This window comes from Ornithorhynchus anatinus, chromosome 10, assembly GCF_004115215.2.
Source record: "Ornithorhynchus anatinus isolate Pmale09 chromosome 10, mOrnAna1.pri.v4, whole genome shotgun sequence".
Classification (NCBI taxonomy): domain Eukaryota; kingdom Metazoa; phylum Chordata; class Mammalia; order Monotremata; family Ornithorhynchidae; genus Ornithorhynchus; species Ornithorhynchus anatinus.
In genome coordinates, this window is record NC_041737.1 from 32,368,970 (window position 1) to 32,384,519 (window position 15,550).

The 15,550-nt window shown below is 58.8% G+C and overlaps 1 protein-coding gene across 9 annotated transcripts in view; it reads left to right on the forward strand.

Moving 5' to 3' along the window:
- Positions 1 to 15,550, forward strand: part of HELQ (helicase, POLQ like) — a 54,069-nt gene that overhangs the window by 13,300 nt on the left and 25,219 nt on the right. For 8 of the 9 annotated variants that reach the window (XM_029073205.2, XM_029073209.2, XM_029073208.1 and 5 more), the window contains 5 exons: positions 1,960 to 2,061; positions 2,953 to 3,098; positions 10,005 to 10,244; positions 12,871 to 13,012; positions 15,198 to 15,302. In XM_029073205.2, coding sequence (XP_028929038.1) covers positions 1,960 to 2,061; positions 2,953 to 3,098; positions 10,005 to 10,244; positions 12,871 to 13,012; positions 15,198 to 15,302 — 735 coding nt within the window. The remainder of the gene's footprint in view (positions 1 to 1,959; positions 2,062 to 2,952; positions 3,099 to 10,004; positions 10,245 to 12,870; positions 13,013 to 15,197; positions 15,303 to 15,550) is intronic. The other variant, XM_029073204.2, reaches the window with a different exon arrangement.

A 15,550-nucleotide genomic window follows, 5' to 3' on the forward strand; every position in this document is an offset into this window, starting at 1 on the left:
GTGCCGCCGAGATCCTCGAAATACTCTCAGAAGGACTGGGCTTGCCGGAAGCGCTGGGGGGAGCGCGGTAGAATTTGCGATCTAGCGGGGAAGAGAGAGACTACGTGGATCTCGTGATGACGACGGTATTTGGGAAGCGCTTACCACGGGGCCGGGCACCGGGGGCGATACGAGGCGATCAGGCTGTCCCCCGTGGGGCTCGCGGCCTCCGTCCCCGTTTTCCGGCCGAGGCAGCCGAGGCCCAGAGCGGCGAAGCGACTCGCCCAGGGTCGCTGACGAGCGGCGGAGCCGGGGTTGGGACCCACGACGGCTGACTCCCGAGGCCGGGCTCTCGCCACCGAGCCGTGCCACGCGCGTCGGTCGACCCCGAAAACAGTCCCGGCCGAGATTACGTCTACTCTGAGGAGCGCCTGTCGGCGGGCAGTCACGGAGGGATCGGGGGCGGCGCGGTCCCGTTGATGGGACCCGGCTCCCGGCGTCAGAGGGACCCGGGGTCCGATCCCGGCCCCGCCGCTGCCGGGTGAGGGGACCGCCGAGCGTCTCTGTGCCTCGGTTACGTCGTCTGCGAAACGGGGATCGAGGCTCGGAGCCCCAAGTGGGACCGCGGACTCTGTCCGACCCCGCTGCTTGGTAGCGCGCCTGCCGCGCGACGGATGGTAACGGGATCTGATTTCAAAGAAGGCACCGCCGCGTTCTCCGTCTCTCTCCGCTCCGCCGGCAGACGCGGAACGGCTCCTCCAGGCGCCCGGCTCCGCTACCGCGGGGCCGGCGGCCGAACCAGAATCCCTGCGGAGCCGAAGCCGGCAACGGCAGTTCTCGTTCGGAACCGATTCGGAGATTGCCGTTGGCTTTAAGACCGTCAACCGGTTCTCCCCGTCCTAACTCACCTCGCTGGCCCACCGCCACCCAGGTGCTTCGCTCCTCCAACTCCAGCCTGCTCGCCGCGCCCTGATCTCGTCCCTCTCGCTGCCGGCCCCTCTCTCGTTTTCTTCCCTCTGGCCCGGGTCGTATCCGACAGACCGCCACCCCCCCCCCCCCCCCCCCCCATCTTCGGAGCCCTCCGGAAACGCCGTCTCCTCCGAGAGGCCTGACCCGTCCGCCCACCCTACCGGCCGTCTCTCTACGTGCTTTACGCCTTTGCGTCCGCGCCCCTAAGCTCTCTGAGGTTGAGGTGCGGTGACGGGGTTAAGCGTCGGTGGAGTGGATCGAAGCGGCGGCCGTCACGAAGCCTTCCCTTGCCAGTCGTCTGCGCCGCCGGGTTCCGTGGTGACTTCGGCTCCCGAGGTCACTTCTGCAGCGGATCCGCCCCTCGGAGGTCCGAGGTGGCCGTCGACGCCGAGCCCCGGCGTAAGGAAGGAGGGGGGAGGGCCCTCGCCTCCTTCAGCTGTCCGCGCTAGCCGGGATTCGGGTGGAGGCGACCGATGAATCGATCGGCGGTATTAACGGAGGACCTGCCGTCCGCGCGCTTGGATCTGTGGCTTCGGGGCATCTGCCGCGCACCCCGCCCTTAACGCGCGTGTACGTATCTACGCGGGTAGGCTTCGGACCGGAAGCTCGTCGCGGGCGGGGAACGTGTCCGCCGACTCCGCCGCGTCCTTCCGGGTTCTGGGGCCCAGCGATGATGCGGAACGCCGTACCGGGCGCTTGGCGGAGCAGCCCGGGGAGGGGGAGATCTCGAGGAGAACGGGCGACCCGAATTTCCTGACCACGTGGAGAGCTGGAGTGAATTTTCCGCGTATGAGGTGCATTCGAATCTAAGTGTTCCGAAGAAAGCCTTCCCGCTTGAGGCTATTTTGAAGTTCAGAAGCGGGGAGGCGTCTCTGCGGTCCTTGCCTCTCTGCCATATTTCTCACCCAGTCGATCGTGATCGACGACTTTGGCTGATGGACAAGGCAGCGACCTGGCTCGTCGCGGATCGTCCGCCTGTTTGTTGTTGGTTTTTTTTTTTTTTTTTAATTGCAGGTCGAATTAAAAGAGTACATTAAGATAAACGATACGATTTATGAAGTTGACGACAAAGCCGAGGCGGGCTTTACTTTCTCCCGCCTCCTGGAGTACAAGGTAATGTCGGGGACTCTGGGAAGATTACGTTTTTGCGATGGGCCGTATTCTGAATCTGTAGAAAACGCAGATAGCCCTGCGAGGGAGACTTTGCCGAGGAAAACGTCGATTCAGGAAGGGTGTAGGGAGAAAAGACGAAAAAATGCGTGGAATGCCGGGCTTCGGATTTCTAAATGAGGCAACTGTTAAATCCTGGATCCTAACTGACTCTGCCCGACCGTTAGAGAACCCAGGGGTTTCTGTTAAACAGCCGTGGGAACACGCGGGCCGTAGTCTGTTGCGATTTCCTTCTCCTCGTGCGGTAGGTCGGCTTCATCTGCCTCCCTCCCTCCCTCCCGCCGCGCCTATCGATTTTCATACTCGTCCTTAGGTTTTTTAAGGAGATCCGCCACTGTGGTGAAATCCGTCCGGGAGCGTTGGGGTGGCTGAAGGGGCCGGTGCGGAATCCGTAGCCCGCGGCCGCAGTGGGAGCAAAAGGCCGTCCCCCGTCGCGTTCCATGTTGGCAGGGTTTTCCCCTTTACCTTCCCGCCTCCGTTCCCGGAGGAAACCTCAGCTCCCAGCGGGAGCCGCTCCCGACTCTCGGCTGGCTCTCGGTTTTCAGCCGGGATCCGTCTCTGCCGGGGTTTCTGTCCACCGCTACCCTTCGCTACGGAAGTGACTCGGTTCCCCGAAGGGTGGGTTTTTTCCCCTTGTGCTCGTAAAGTTTATTCCCCGCCAAGTGGAATTTGAACCTAGAAGCTTGTCCCAGTGCAATTGCAGTTCAAGGGAGAAGACATCCGGAATTTAAAATAGCCTCCGAGTCACAGTATTGAGCAAGGAGAGGCTTTAACAACGATGGCATCGAGTCTCTAGCAGCGGTCCGTATGGTGTGCGGTTTTTTGGTTTTGCAGTATTCCGCCGGTCAGCAGAAGCTGGATCCCGATCACGTGGTGGCATTGGCGACCGAAGTCATTCCAGATCATTCCTGCCTGATTTTCTGCCCTACTAAGAAGAACTGTGAAAATGTAGCGGAGATGATATGCAAGTTCTTAAGCAAGTATGGTTCATCTTGCAAAGAGGTTTTCTATTTTCTTTTCCATTAGTGATTAGAAAGGAGCCTCGTACCGCCTCAGGAGACTGAGCAGTCTTCCTTGACTGAGAAATAAATTCGATTTTCTGGTGAGCGTATCCTTCAGCTGGTCATCCCCCCCCCGGTCCTTCGAAAGTAAGGCGCCAGCCCCGCGGTACAAGAGAAACCTCGGCGACGCGCCCCGTCGTCGGAATCTCATCGCGGTTTATTTCATCCGAGCCGCGCGGGTATCTGCGAGCAATGTGAGAATTCGGCTTCGTGATCTCCACTGCGTCGCCGTTCTCACATTTCCACAGCGGGAAGCGTTACCCAGACCGTCTTAGGTTTTGGAAGTCGGCGGCCTGCGTGAAGAAAGCCGCACGTTTCTCTTGCCCCCGGTGCCGTTATCCCTCTTGTAGCGTTCGGAACGTCTCTTCCTCCGCCGCGTTCCTCGGTCGCTGCCCACCCGCCGGTCCCCGGTCGCTGCTTTGGCTTTCGGTTCAGGCTCCCGCTCGGACCTCGGCCGGGCCTAGGAGTTAAAGGTGTTCGAAAGCGTAACGGGCCCCCGAGGGTTTCCGCAGCAGGGGTCAAATCTGCGTCCTTCGGTGGCCTGAAATTTGGCCGTTGAAGAAACCCCTCCTTCGGAAGGGGAGTCCCAGGTCGGCTTGGGTCGTTCTGGTCGTCCGGAAAGTGGGGATTAACTGCGAGCCTCCCGCGGGGCGACCCGATGACCCTGTGTCCCCCCCCCCCCCCCCCCCCCCCCGGCGCTCAGGACAGTGCTCGGCACAGAGTAGGCGCTTCCCAAATGCCAACGTTATCATCGTTAGTCAGATGAACAGTTAGCGTTGGTGACTTCTACCTCTTTGAGGTAACCGGTGTGGGCGTTTTCCGAGCTCTTCGGTTTCTTCTGTCAGAGAGGTCTGGAACCCAAGCTCCAAACGGGAGCCCGTTGCGACCCTCTGGAGGGGAGACTCCCCCAGCCGAGTGACCGGGAAGTCCACGGCCCAACTGCCCCGCCAGCCCCAGCTCTGACCGGCCCTTTGGCCCCGGGGATAACGGGGTCCGTCTCCTCCCGCTCGCGCGGAGAAGATGTCAGAGCTGATATCGTGGGCCGGGCGGGGTGCCCTCGCCTCTCCTCTTTCCTCGACCCGACGCCGTGGGAGTGACCGGTTCCCCGACTTCCCGTAGCTGCTGGGAAAATACAGAGGCGCCTCCTTCGGGCCCCCCCCCCCCCCCCGCCGTTTGGGCTCTTCTCCCCCCTCCCCCGCCGTTACCGCGGAAGGACGACGTGCGGGGAGAGGGACTTCACCGTCGGCGCTCCCGGCCGGTATCCGACAAAACCCAGGGCCTGGATGTTTCCGGGAGGTGAGGGTAACGATGGCTTTCGGTAAGCGCCTACTCTGCGCCAAGCGGCGTTCTGAGCGCTGGATAGAACGAGCTCCTTCCGGGCTCAGTCTTGCCCGCTTCCCCTTTTCCCAACGTTCTGCTTTTCCGTTTTCTGGAGGAAGACGGAGAAGCACAGAGCGAAGCTTTTCCCCTTGCCCGAATCCCTCCGTCTCAGTCCTCTCTGATCACCGTGATCCGAGCGAGGAGCGGCCCCCCTTCTCCCGGGTGCAGGCCCTCGTCAGAAGCGTCCTTAGCGGAGTCCCCGGGCCACCTTCCCGCTTCACCTCCGAATCCAAGGAATCAACGGAGATTCCTTTTAATATTTTGGGCCCTTCTCCCAGGGCAGGATCGTATCCTCACCGCGCGCGCGCGCGCTACCCGTGGGCTCAGTGGGAAGAGCCCGGGCTTGGGAGTCGGAGGTCGTGGGTTCTCGTCCCGACTCCGCCACCTGGCTGTGTGACCTTGAGCAGGTCACCTGACTTCTCTGTGCCTCGGTGACCTCGTCCGGGAGATGGGGATTAGGAAGGACTGTGCCCCCCACCTGGGCCAACCTGATGACCCCAGCGCTCAGAACGGCGCTCGGCACCGAGTGAGCGCTTAGTCACTTCCCTTCTCTGTGCCTCAGTTAGCTCATCTGAAAAACGGGGATTAACTGTGAGCCTCGCGTGGGACGACCCGATTCCCCCGGGTCTACCCCGGCGGTGCTCTGCACAGAGTCGGCGCTTAACGAATGCCAACATCATTGTTGTTATTACCAGTGGATACTGTGATTATTATTCTTATTACCGTTCCACGTGGACAACCCGAGCCGGCAGTGGTGACGCCGTGGTTAGGTTGCTGCCACAGAGGCCTGACTCGACAGTGCATCCTCCCTCCCTCCTTCCCGCCCCTCCTACCCTATATCAGCAACTCATCGGCTCCTCCCCAACCCCCCGGGGGGTCTAAGGCCCCCCAGAAAGGACAGTCTAAAAAGCGTCTCGCCAGTGGAACGGAGAATTAACGTAGAGCCAGTTTTCCTAAAGATAGAGGGGTTTCTCCGTCGAGCGTCTGGGATGGAACGTCACTGGAGATTCCGGAGCCGTTCTCCCGGCTGGCTCTCTCGAGAGCGGTGTCGGACGGACGGACGAAACGGGGGCCGTTCCCACAGGGAGTGCTCCTGAACGCAAGGTTCTTCGAGGACCGAGCCCCCACGGGCAGGAGCCGACTGAACTTCCGCCGCCGAGGTGCAGTAGATGTCTTGGTCCAGCGAGTGAAGTCCTCACTCCCGGCTATCAGACTATCCAGGGTGGGGATGACTGAGGCCTCGGGCGAGGGGGAGGCGGCCTCCGTTCCATCAGTCGTCGGATCCGGCAGCGGTGCTGATTGAATGCTTCCCCCGTGCGGAGCGCGGTACGGAACGTTTGGCGGAGCGCGGTAGAGTAGGTAGCAATTGCGGTATTTAATAACGGTGGCATCCGTTAAGCGCGCGCGCGCGCTACGTGCCGAGCACCGTTCTGAGCGCCGGGGTGGACACGGGGCCATCAGGTGGTCCCGCGTGAGGCTCCCGGTCCCGATCCCCGTTTTCCAGACGAGGTGACCGGGGCGCCGAGAAGTGAAGTGACTCGCCCCGAGCCACCCAGCTGACGGGTGACCTCCGACTCCTAAGCCCCGCTCTTTCCCCCGAGCGAGCACTTGTACCGAGAGCCGGGGCGGCGTCCACGGCTTTTTTTTCTTTTTTACGGTATTTGCTAGTAATAACGTCGGTGTTCGTTAAGCGCTTACTACGTGCAGGGCACCGTTCTAAGCGCCGGGGGGAGATACAGGGTCGTCGGGTCGTCCCACGGGAGGCTCACGGTCTTCAGCCCCATTTTACAGACGGCGTCGCCGAGGCCCAGAGAAGCGAAGTGACTCGCCCCCGGTCACACGGCTGACGAGTGGCAGAGCCGGGAGTCGACCCCGTGACCTCTGACCCCGAAGCCCAGGCTCTCTTCCACCGAGCCACGCTGCCTCCCGGGCCCGAGTCCCTTCCACTAGGCCATTCCTGATCCCTCCCGATCCTTGCCCTCGAGGAGCTCCCAGTCGAATCTAGGAGACAGGCACTAAAATAATCTTCAGGCAGCGGGGAGCGAGTGAACGAGAGGGAGAGGGTGAGAGAGATGAGAGCGAGGCCCGGAGAGGGGGGGGCGCGTTTCTCGCCGCCCCTCCCGGAAGAGCCTTTCCTCACCTAGACCTTACGCCCACAGACCTCAGGGGAAGCAGCGTGGCTCGGTGGGAAAGAGCCCGGGCTTCGGAGTCAGAGGTCAATGGGTCCGACTCCCCGGCTCTGCCGCTCGTCAGCTGCGTGACCGTGGGCGAGTCGCTTGACCTCCCTGTGCCTCAGTTGCCTCGCCTGCAAAAGAGGGGATTAACCGTGAACCTCACGTGGGCCAACCTGACGAACAGCGCTCTGCACAGGGTAAGCGCTTTAAGAACTACCAACATTATTAACATCGTCACCTCCACCCGGCAAGGCTTGCCGCGACTGCCGAGGACCCACCGCCGGGGCGAAGGAGAGGGCGTCGGCCCAGTCGCCGGGCCCGCTCACAGCGTCGATCCTCCATCTGCCCCTCCCGCCCCGGGAAGAGGAGCCGGCCCCCGCTTCTCGATGCCTTTCTCTCGAATAAGCGTAATAATAATGTTGGTATCTGCTAAGCGCTTACTACGTGCAGAGCGCTGGGGTAGATGCAGGGTAATCAGGTGGTCCCAGGTGAGGCTCGCGGCTAACCCCCATTTTACGGATGAGGCAACTGAGGCCCAGAGAGGTGAAGTGACCTGCCCACGGTCACACAGCCGCCCAGTGGCAGAGCTGGGATTCAGACCCCTGACCTCCGATTCTCACACCCAGGCTCTTTCCACTGAGCCCCCTTCGCACCTTGCTTTACGCTGACCCGCCCAAGGTCCTCACCGGGTTGCCCGGGTCCTGGGGTGGCCTCAGCCACCCGGTCGGCGTCCGGCAGACCTGGAATCTGAGGACGGTCCGAGCGCTTAGCGCAGTGCTCGTCACACGGTAAGCCCTCGGGCGGGGTTGAACGACGTTGGATCCCTTCCCCAGCGTGGCCTCGTTCTAAGAGATACTTGGTCGTAAGAGATATTTGATCATAGCGTGGCTCGGTCGAAAGAGCCCGGGCTTAGGAGTCAGAGGTCGGGGGTTCTGTCACCTGTCGGCCGTGCGACCCGGGGCGAGTCGCTTCCCTTCCCGGCGCCTCGGTTACCCCATCTGTAAAACGGGGATGAAGACCGCGAGCCCCGCGTGGGACAACCTGAGGACCCCGTGCCCCCCCCCCCCCCCCCAGCGCTTAGAACGGCGCTCGGCACATAGCGAGCGCTTAACAGACCCCCCCACGTTGTTATTATCGTTATAAATGTGTCACTTCGGTCTTGTAGAACTTCAGCAGGCGTCGTTCGATCACTTTACAAAACCGCACTGCATCTGCACCTAGAATACCACTCCCATTTCTGGTGAGGCCATCTTCAGATCGCCGTCACTGAGATCTCTCTTTTTCTTCGGGGGTTCGTGCCAGGCACCGTACGAAGTGCTGAGTAGAGACAAGCCAATCCCGTTGCACGTGGTCCCCCGGCCCACGTGGGACTCACGCTCTTAATCCCCGTTTTACGGGCGAGGTGACCGAGGCGCGGAGAAGTGCGGTGGCCTGCCCAGCTTGGAAAATAATGACCGTGGTATTTGGCAAGCACGGGGGTAGATAGAAGCCAAGCAGGTCGGACCCGGTCCCCGTCCTACGTCGGGCTCGCAGTCGAATGGGGAGGGAGAACGGCTGTCGAAAACCTAGTGGAACAGGTATCGAATCCCCGTTTTTTTTTTTTTTACGGATGTGGAAACGGGAATAGAGAAGTGACCTGGCAAGGTCGCAGAGCGGGCAAGTGGCCCGAGCCAGAATTAGAAACCCGGGTCCTCTGACTTCCCGGGCCCACGCCCGTTCCACCGGGTCGCACCGCAGAAGCGGCACGGCGTGGCGGCTAGAGCGCGGGCCCGGGAGTCGGGAGGTCGCGGGTCCTGATCCCGGCTCCGCCACTTGTCTGCCCTGCAAGATGGGGATGGAGCCTGGGAGCCCCGTGCGGGACGGGGACCGTGTCCACCCCGATTTGCTTGTATCCACCCCAGTGCTCAGCGCAGGGCCCGGCACGCGTTCAGCACTTACCAGCTACCACCGTTCTTAGCAGGAAAGAATCGGGACAAACTCATCGGGACGGGGGATAGGAAAATCTTTCCTCAGTCCGGACGCGTAGAGATCGAGAAGGGATAAATAGAGGTCGACGAAGCCGTGGAAGGTTTTAGATAGGTGGAATGTCGAATTTTTCTTCAAGCACCGTAAGCCAACCCACCCTCGAGGATGAAAAGCTCAGCACACAGGTGCCCTCTTTTGCAGAACAGGTGGTAGGCGGATGGAGAACGACGTCGCGGAGGCAGAGAAGACTAATTCAAGAAAGGTTTGGTTCAGTGCACGAACAAGAGGTCCGCAGTTGGCTATTAGAGGAAAAGGCGCAAGTCTTCCGTAAGAAGGGCAGACGTCGTATTATTCCTTCAAGCACCCAGTCGGGAGCGGATCCCTGGGACCGTTGGCCGGGGCCAGCGTGGCATTTCGTGTCAGGGGAGCCACCCGTTTCCTCAAAACTGATTTCCACCGGAGCCGCTAAGCGTCGGGGCCCGGGTAGTTCTCATTTCTCAGGAGGCGAATTAAGTCAGTACCAAATTCCCTGATCCCTTTCCCCGGGGCCCTGAGCAGTGAGAGCCCTGCCTGAATATCACCGATTATTTTTATCCCCCTTTTCATTAATTAGGATGCCGCTCGAAGGCCAGAAAGCGTCACCCCGGGCTGTTCCTTTAGGGACAGCTGTCCGTCCCCAAAGGTGACTCTCCAAAGCAGTGGCTCTCCAAAGTGGTGTTGAAAACAATGAACTCCCGCCGGGGGAGACCGGAGAGGCGGCGGGTGATGCCTCCTCGGCCTCCGTGGGAGTTTTGCCTGCAGAAGGACGGGGTCCCGGTTGAGCCACCTCGAGGAATTTCAGATGATCTGTTGGGGAACAGCGTAGTGGGTAGAACGCGGGCCTGGGAACCCTAATCTCCGAAAAAGGGAGCGTCTTACTGAGAGCACCTCTCCTACAGGCGGCCATCCCTGACTGAACTCTAATTTCCCCTCCTCCCTCTCCCCTCTGTGTTGCTCGGGCTCTCCGGTCGGTCCCCTTCTTTCACCCCACTCGCGGTCCCGCGGCACCGTAAAACGCCCGTCATTTAGTTCTTTAAATTAATGCCCGTCACCCCCTCGTGACGGTAAGCTCTTCTGGGGCGGGGAACACGTCTATCAACTTTATTTTGTACGCTCCCAAGCGTTAAGTACGCGGCAAGGGCTCAGTAGATACAGTTGATCCACTGAATCGAGCCGTTCACCTGTCTTCCCTTAAGAGGTGGAACGGGGACTGATCAGAGATCCTCCGTTTCTAACCAATTTTTTTTTTTTTTTTTTCCTCCTCCAGGGAATACGTAAAGCACAGGGAAAAAGAAAAAGCTGATGTCATCAGAAACCTAAGGGCCATCGGGGATGGCAGCTTCTGCCCTATTCTGAAGCACACGGTTCCATTTGGAATTGCCTATCACCACAGCGGCCTCACTAACGACGAGAGGAGACAAATAGAGGAAGCATATTCCGCAGGAGTCATCTGTCTCCTGGCGTGCACGTCCACCCTGGCTGCCGGGGTCAACCTTCCCGCTCGCAGGTTAGCGAGCGGTCAGGATTTTCTCACCGGGAATTCGAAAGTTGTCTCTGCTTCCCCACGTGGGAGCAAACCGCCTTTCCCGCGCCCAGTGCTCTTCTTTAAGGGCCGTTTAATTTGAATCCCGGTTTTATTTACAGTCCTCTCTTTGTCCCTAGTGCAGAGTTTGCCTCGGCTCAAGCGTCTTCCCTCCCTCTGAAGTGTTTTGACTGACCTGACCAGAGGGACTTCTTGGCCACGATCCAACCTCGGTTTCTCTCGTGACGCCGGGTCCCGGCTCCCCTTTCGGTCTCTTTCCCTGGCTCTTCTCCCGCCTCCCGCCTCCTAACGGTGGGAGTCCCTCAGGGCTCAGTTCTGGGTCCTCTTCTTTTTCCCGTCTACACCCACTCCCTCCGAGGAAGGCATTTGCTCCCGCGGCCTCGGTTACCATCTCGGCTGACCCGCCCCCCCCCCAAGTCCACCTGACCGGCTCTGACCTCTCTCTCGATCAGTCAGTGGGTCGGTGGTATTCCTCGAGTGCTTACCACGCGCCTAATGCTGCACTGAGCACTTCCGGGAGAACGGTGTAATGGAACTGGCAGACGTGTTCCCCGCCCACAGGGAGTTCGTAGTCGAGAGAGGCCGCTATGATGAGGGAGAGGGAGCGTCCTCTTGCGCTCCCTCTCGCCTTCAGGACGTCTCTACCCCGATGATGACGATGTCGTATTTTTAAGCGTCTGATGCGCGGCAGGCGCCGTACCGAGTGCCGGGGTAAATGCAAGCTTATCCGGTCCCGCACGGGGCTTACGGTTTAAGTAGGAGGGAGAGCAGGGGTTAAACCTCCATCTCACCGATGAGGAGACCGAGGCACGGCGAAGTAAAACGACTTGCCCGTGGTCACACGGCGTACAGGTGGCAGAGCCGGAATGAGAACACGGGTCTTTCCACTGGTCCACGGTGCTTCCCCTGACGCTTCGGACTCTACGTGTCTGAAACCGAACTCCTCACCTTCCTCATGAAACCCTCTCCTCCCTCGACTCTCTCACTGTCACCGTCCTCCCTGTCTGCCAAGCCGCAGCCGAGAGATTAGTCTCACTCCGTCCACCACGTGTTCGGTCCCCAGATCCCGTTGGCTCCCTCTTCCCCGCGTGTCCGCAATCCTTCCCTTCCGAACTGCCGTCCTGCGGGTCCACGCGCGGCTCAGATCCTACCGCGTCCGCCTCCTCGCTGACCTGTCTGCCCCTGGCCTCGCCCCTCTGCGGTCTCTACTTCACTCTGCTGCCCAGGTCGTTTTCTCAAACGTCGTTCTGGACGGGTCTCCCCACTCCAGCCGTCTCCCATCCCTCTCCCGCATCGAGCGGGAACTCCTGACCTTGTCCTTTGAGCCACTCAGTCAACTCTCTCCCCACCGATCATCCTTGCTCCTCCCTCGCTACAGTCTGGCCTGAACGCTTCAGTCCTCTCCTCCCAACCCGCTTGCTGCGTCTCACTCCCCTCTCTTTCTCCATAGACCTCCTGCGCGTGTCCAGCACTCCTTCCCCCGTCGCGTCCGGCAGACTCTTCACGCCTGCCGGATCCTCCCAAAGTCACATCTCCCTGACAGTTCTCTCAACGCCCCATTCCGTTCATCTCCGCTACCCTGTCGACCTCTGCGCTCGAGTCTTTAACGCCCCGAGCGCTGCGGTATCTTTAAACTCTGGGCTTCCCCTACCTGTACTTTATTTTAGTGTTCGTTTCTATCCACCGTAAGCTCCTTGAGGGCAAGGATCGGGTCTACTACCTTTATCTAGTAGGTTTATTTAGAGATTGTGTCTACTGTGTGTATTAAATCTACCTCGACCTCAGCAGCGAATACTGATTGTTATCGTCGTTGCACGGAAATGATGGGCGGTGGGGATTTGCGGGAGGGGGATGCGTGTAAGCCAATTCTGAATCTTTGTTTCCTCCACTGCTGGTTATCAAAATTTAGAGAAAACCTGAAAACTGTGATAGGACCTCCCTATTGGCCGTTCCAGCCATTTCATGGTTTCTCCCGAAGATACGGTCACCGTAACAGAATGCTGTATTAAGAGAACGTTCTCCTAAATCTCTAGCGTGGAGTAAACGTCAGATTAAACCTGTCACTGTTAATCCGCGTAGTAACGCGGAAGTCATCGCTAGTGGTTGGAAGCGGGAGAGGGGGCCTCGGCCGTGGCATTTTTGAACTGGAACGTCTAGACTGATTTGGGAAACAGGGCCTGTCAGTCTTCCGTCAGAGTAGCTCCTGCAGAATTAAATACCCACTGTGGTCCTCGAAATAAACTGAGGAGAAAGTTCGAGTTTTAGTTTTTTCAGAGACGATTAAGTAGGGTGACGTTGCTGGCGTTCTCTCGCATCAGTGCTAAAACGCATCGATTCCTAAGAAATAGAGAATAGATCGAGGTATTAAAACAGTTCCCTCCCGTAGAGCCTGTGTCGTCCCATCGAAGGGTCTTAAAGGGCTAAATAGAAAAAAGTTAATCCTTTGATTTTTTTTTTTTTTTTTTTTTTGAGGTATCTCTCATCGGAATATATCCTAATAGAGCATCCCATAAATTTCTCCGAAGAACACTTAGGATCTGCTCCGGGGCTCTGAATTCACACGATCGAGTTATCTCCTTCATTCCCATAGGGTTATTTTGAGAGCGCCCTACATCTCCACAGACTTCCTGAAGAAGAACCAGTATAAACAGATGATTGGCCGTGCTGGTCGAGCTGGAATAGACACTGTTGGAGAGAGTATTCTTATAGTGCAAGAAAAAGATACACATCTGGTAATGTTCAATTTGCTTGGTGGTTCTTTGCCTTTAGAGAGAGAACGTTTTAACTGAACAGCGCATTCTGGTTACCTTTTCACTTGTGCCATTTCCTTGTTCCCGTTTTCGTTTCTCTCATGCGGTTCGGGCACCGGGGAGCGTAGCCGGAGACCCCCCCCCCCCCCCCCCGCAGACGCGGGTTAGAGATCAAGGACGTCCTGCCTCTCAACCGTTGGGTCGCCATTTCATAAAAGAACCGATTTCTACGGAGTCCTCCGGACTCCCGTTCTCATGCGTCACGAGCTCGTGTTGTGTTTTAAACTTAGGTCCGTGTGAACTCGTGGACTGTGGCGAGATCCTTTCCTCTTTGAGCGGCAGCGGCGTCTGTTAAGCCCTCACCGTGTGCCGGGCCCTGCCGTAAGCCCACGGGAGAGCGCAAGGCAGTAATCTGTGTTATCTTTGCTAATTCTGTGGCATCGTGCTCTCTCAACTGCTCTGGCTAGGCTCTGCGCAAAGTAAGCACTCAATAGATACCACCGATAGATGGATGGATTACAAGGCGATCAGGTTGGACGCGGTCCCCGTCCCACTCAGGGCTCACGCAGGAGGGAGAAGAGATGCTGGATCCCCGTTTCTCGGATGAGGAGATGGAGGGCTCAGGGCAGGGTCAGCCAGCAAGGATTTTGAGCCCAGGTCCTTTGCCTCCCGGACCTGTGCTCGCTCAACTAGGCCGTGATACTTCGTGACCTCTGTTCAGTGCCAGCTACGGTGTTCGCCTTGTCGCTCTGGCATCTGGGAGCCCCGGGATCCAAAGCCTGAAAAGGCCACCCCGTGCCACAGTTAGCTGTCGAGCTTTCTGGGTTGGGGGAGGAAGGGACCGCGAGTGCAGACTCATCCCAGGGAACCGGGGTGACCAGGGCGCCCTGGTCGAAGACCGGACTCCCCTTATGGGTCTGGGCTTGATTCCACCTCCCTTCCCCGCTTCCCGCTCCGAGATAAATCCTCAAGCTTACCGCCTAATGTTTTGTCCCGAAAATATAGGCAGGGAGGGAGTAGTGGGGAGTGAGGCCTGTCAGTCAGTCGTACCGTCTGAGCGCCTACTGTACCGAGTGCCTGGGAGAATACAATGTAGTAACGTAACAGACCCGTTCCCTGCCCCTAATGAGCTGACGGTCTAGAGCAGGAGACGGACAGGCGTTGATGTAAAGAAATAAATTGTGGATGTGTGCCTAAGTGCTGCGGGACTGGGTGGGGTGAACGAAAAGAGCAAATCAGGGTGACGCAGAAGGGAGTGGGAGAAAAAGGAATGAGGGCGTGGGTAGGGAAGACCCCTCGGAGGAGTCGTCCCTTCAGTAAGGCTCGGAAAACGGGGAGAGTGATTCGTTATCTGGTACGAAGAGGGAAGGCGTTCCAGGCCGGAGGCAGGATGCGGGCAAGAGGTCGGCGGCGAGACAGCCGGGATCAGGACACAGCGGGTAGGTCGGCACTAGAGGAGTGAGGTGTGCGGGCTGGATAGGGGGAAAGTAGGGAGGCGGGGGAAGAGGGGGGGCGAGGTGACGGAGTGCTCTAAAGCCCACGGTGGGGAGTTGCTGTCTGATTCGGAGGTGGACGGGCAACCGCCGGAAGTTCTTGAGGAGCGCGGAGACGTGGGCTGAACGGTCCGGTAGAAAAATGATCCGGGCGGCAGAGGGAAGTACGGACCGGAGCGGGCAGAGACGGGAGGCGGGGAGGTCGGCGAGGAGGCTGACGACGGTAGTCGAGGCGGGTCAGGCTAAGAGTTTGGATCGACGTGATAGTTTGGCTGGAGCGGAGAGGGCTCGAGGGGGCGGGCCTGAGGAGGGGCGGTACCCCGTGTCGTAGTTCCATTTCCAGCACTCCTCGGGGGGGGGGCGGGGGCTGAAACCCAGTCCCCCGTCCCTGTCCCTTATTCCCGTACACCTTCCCGGGATGAGTAGACGGAGAAGTGGGAGGCCAGGAGAGACTCTGCTTCCCCGCCATCTTGAAAAACAAAACGCTGGCTCACCCTGTGGTGACGGTAGACCTTTCCCCGATGAGCCGCCGGGGACCGTGGGAGGGTGGCCGATACGCTCGCTAGTCTTCCCGCACGTGAATTGCTCTCTTTTAAGAGACGTAGATGTAGCGCGACTCTTTGGGTGGAAAAATGTCGTTCGCGTTGAGGGTGATGCAACTGCCTGATTTCTAGGTACGGAGTTTAGTGGGCGGTCCACTGGAGAACTGTTACAGCAACCTCGTGAAGGAAATCACCGGGGGAATTCAGAGCTTACTCCTGTCTGTAATTGGGCTGAAGGTATCTGCGTTTTTTTCTGTCGGTTACTTAAAAATGCGTAAATGAACTGACCCTCCAGAACGTATTCACTGCAAGGTAGTGAGACGCCCCGAAAAACCCGTTCCGTTCCAGCGGGTCGTGTCGTCAGAATCGTTCTGAGACGTTGCTTTAGAAGAGAAACCCTAACTTTCCTCCAGTCCTCAGTAGAGAGCGGCCTTCATTGTGACGAAGAGCAAAGTGGATCGGTGTCCGTCTGAGCTGATTTTAAC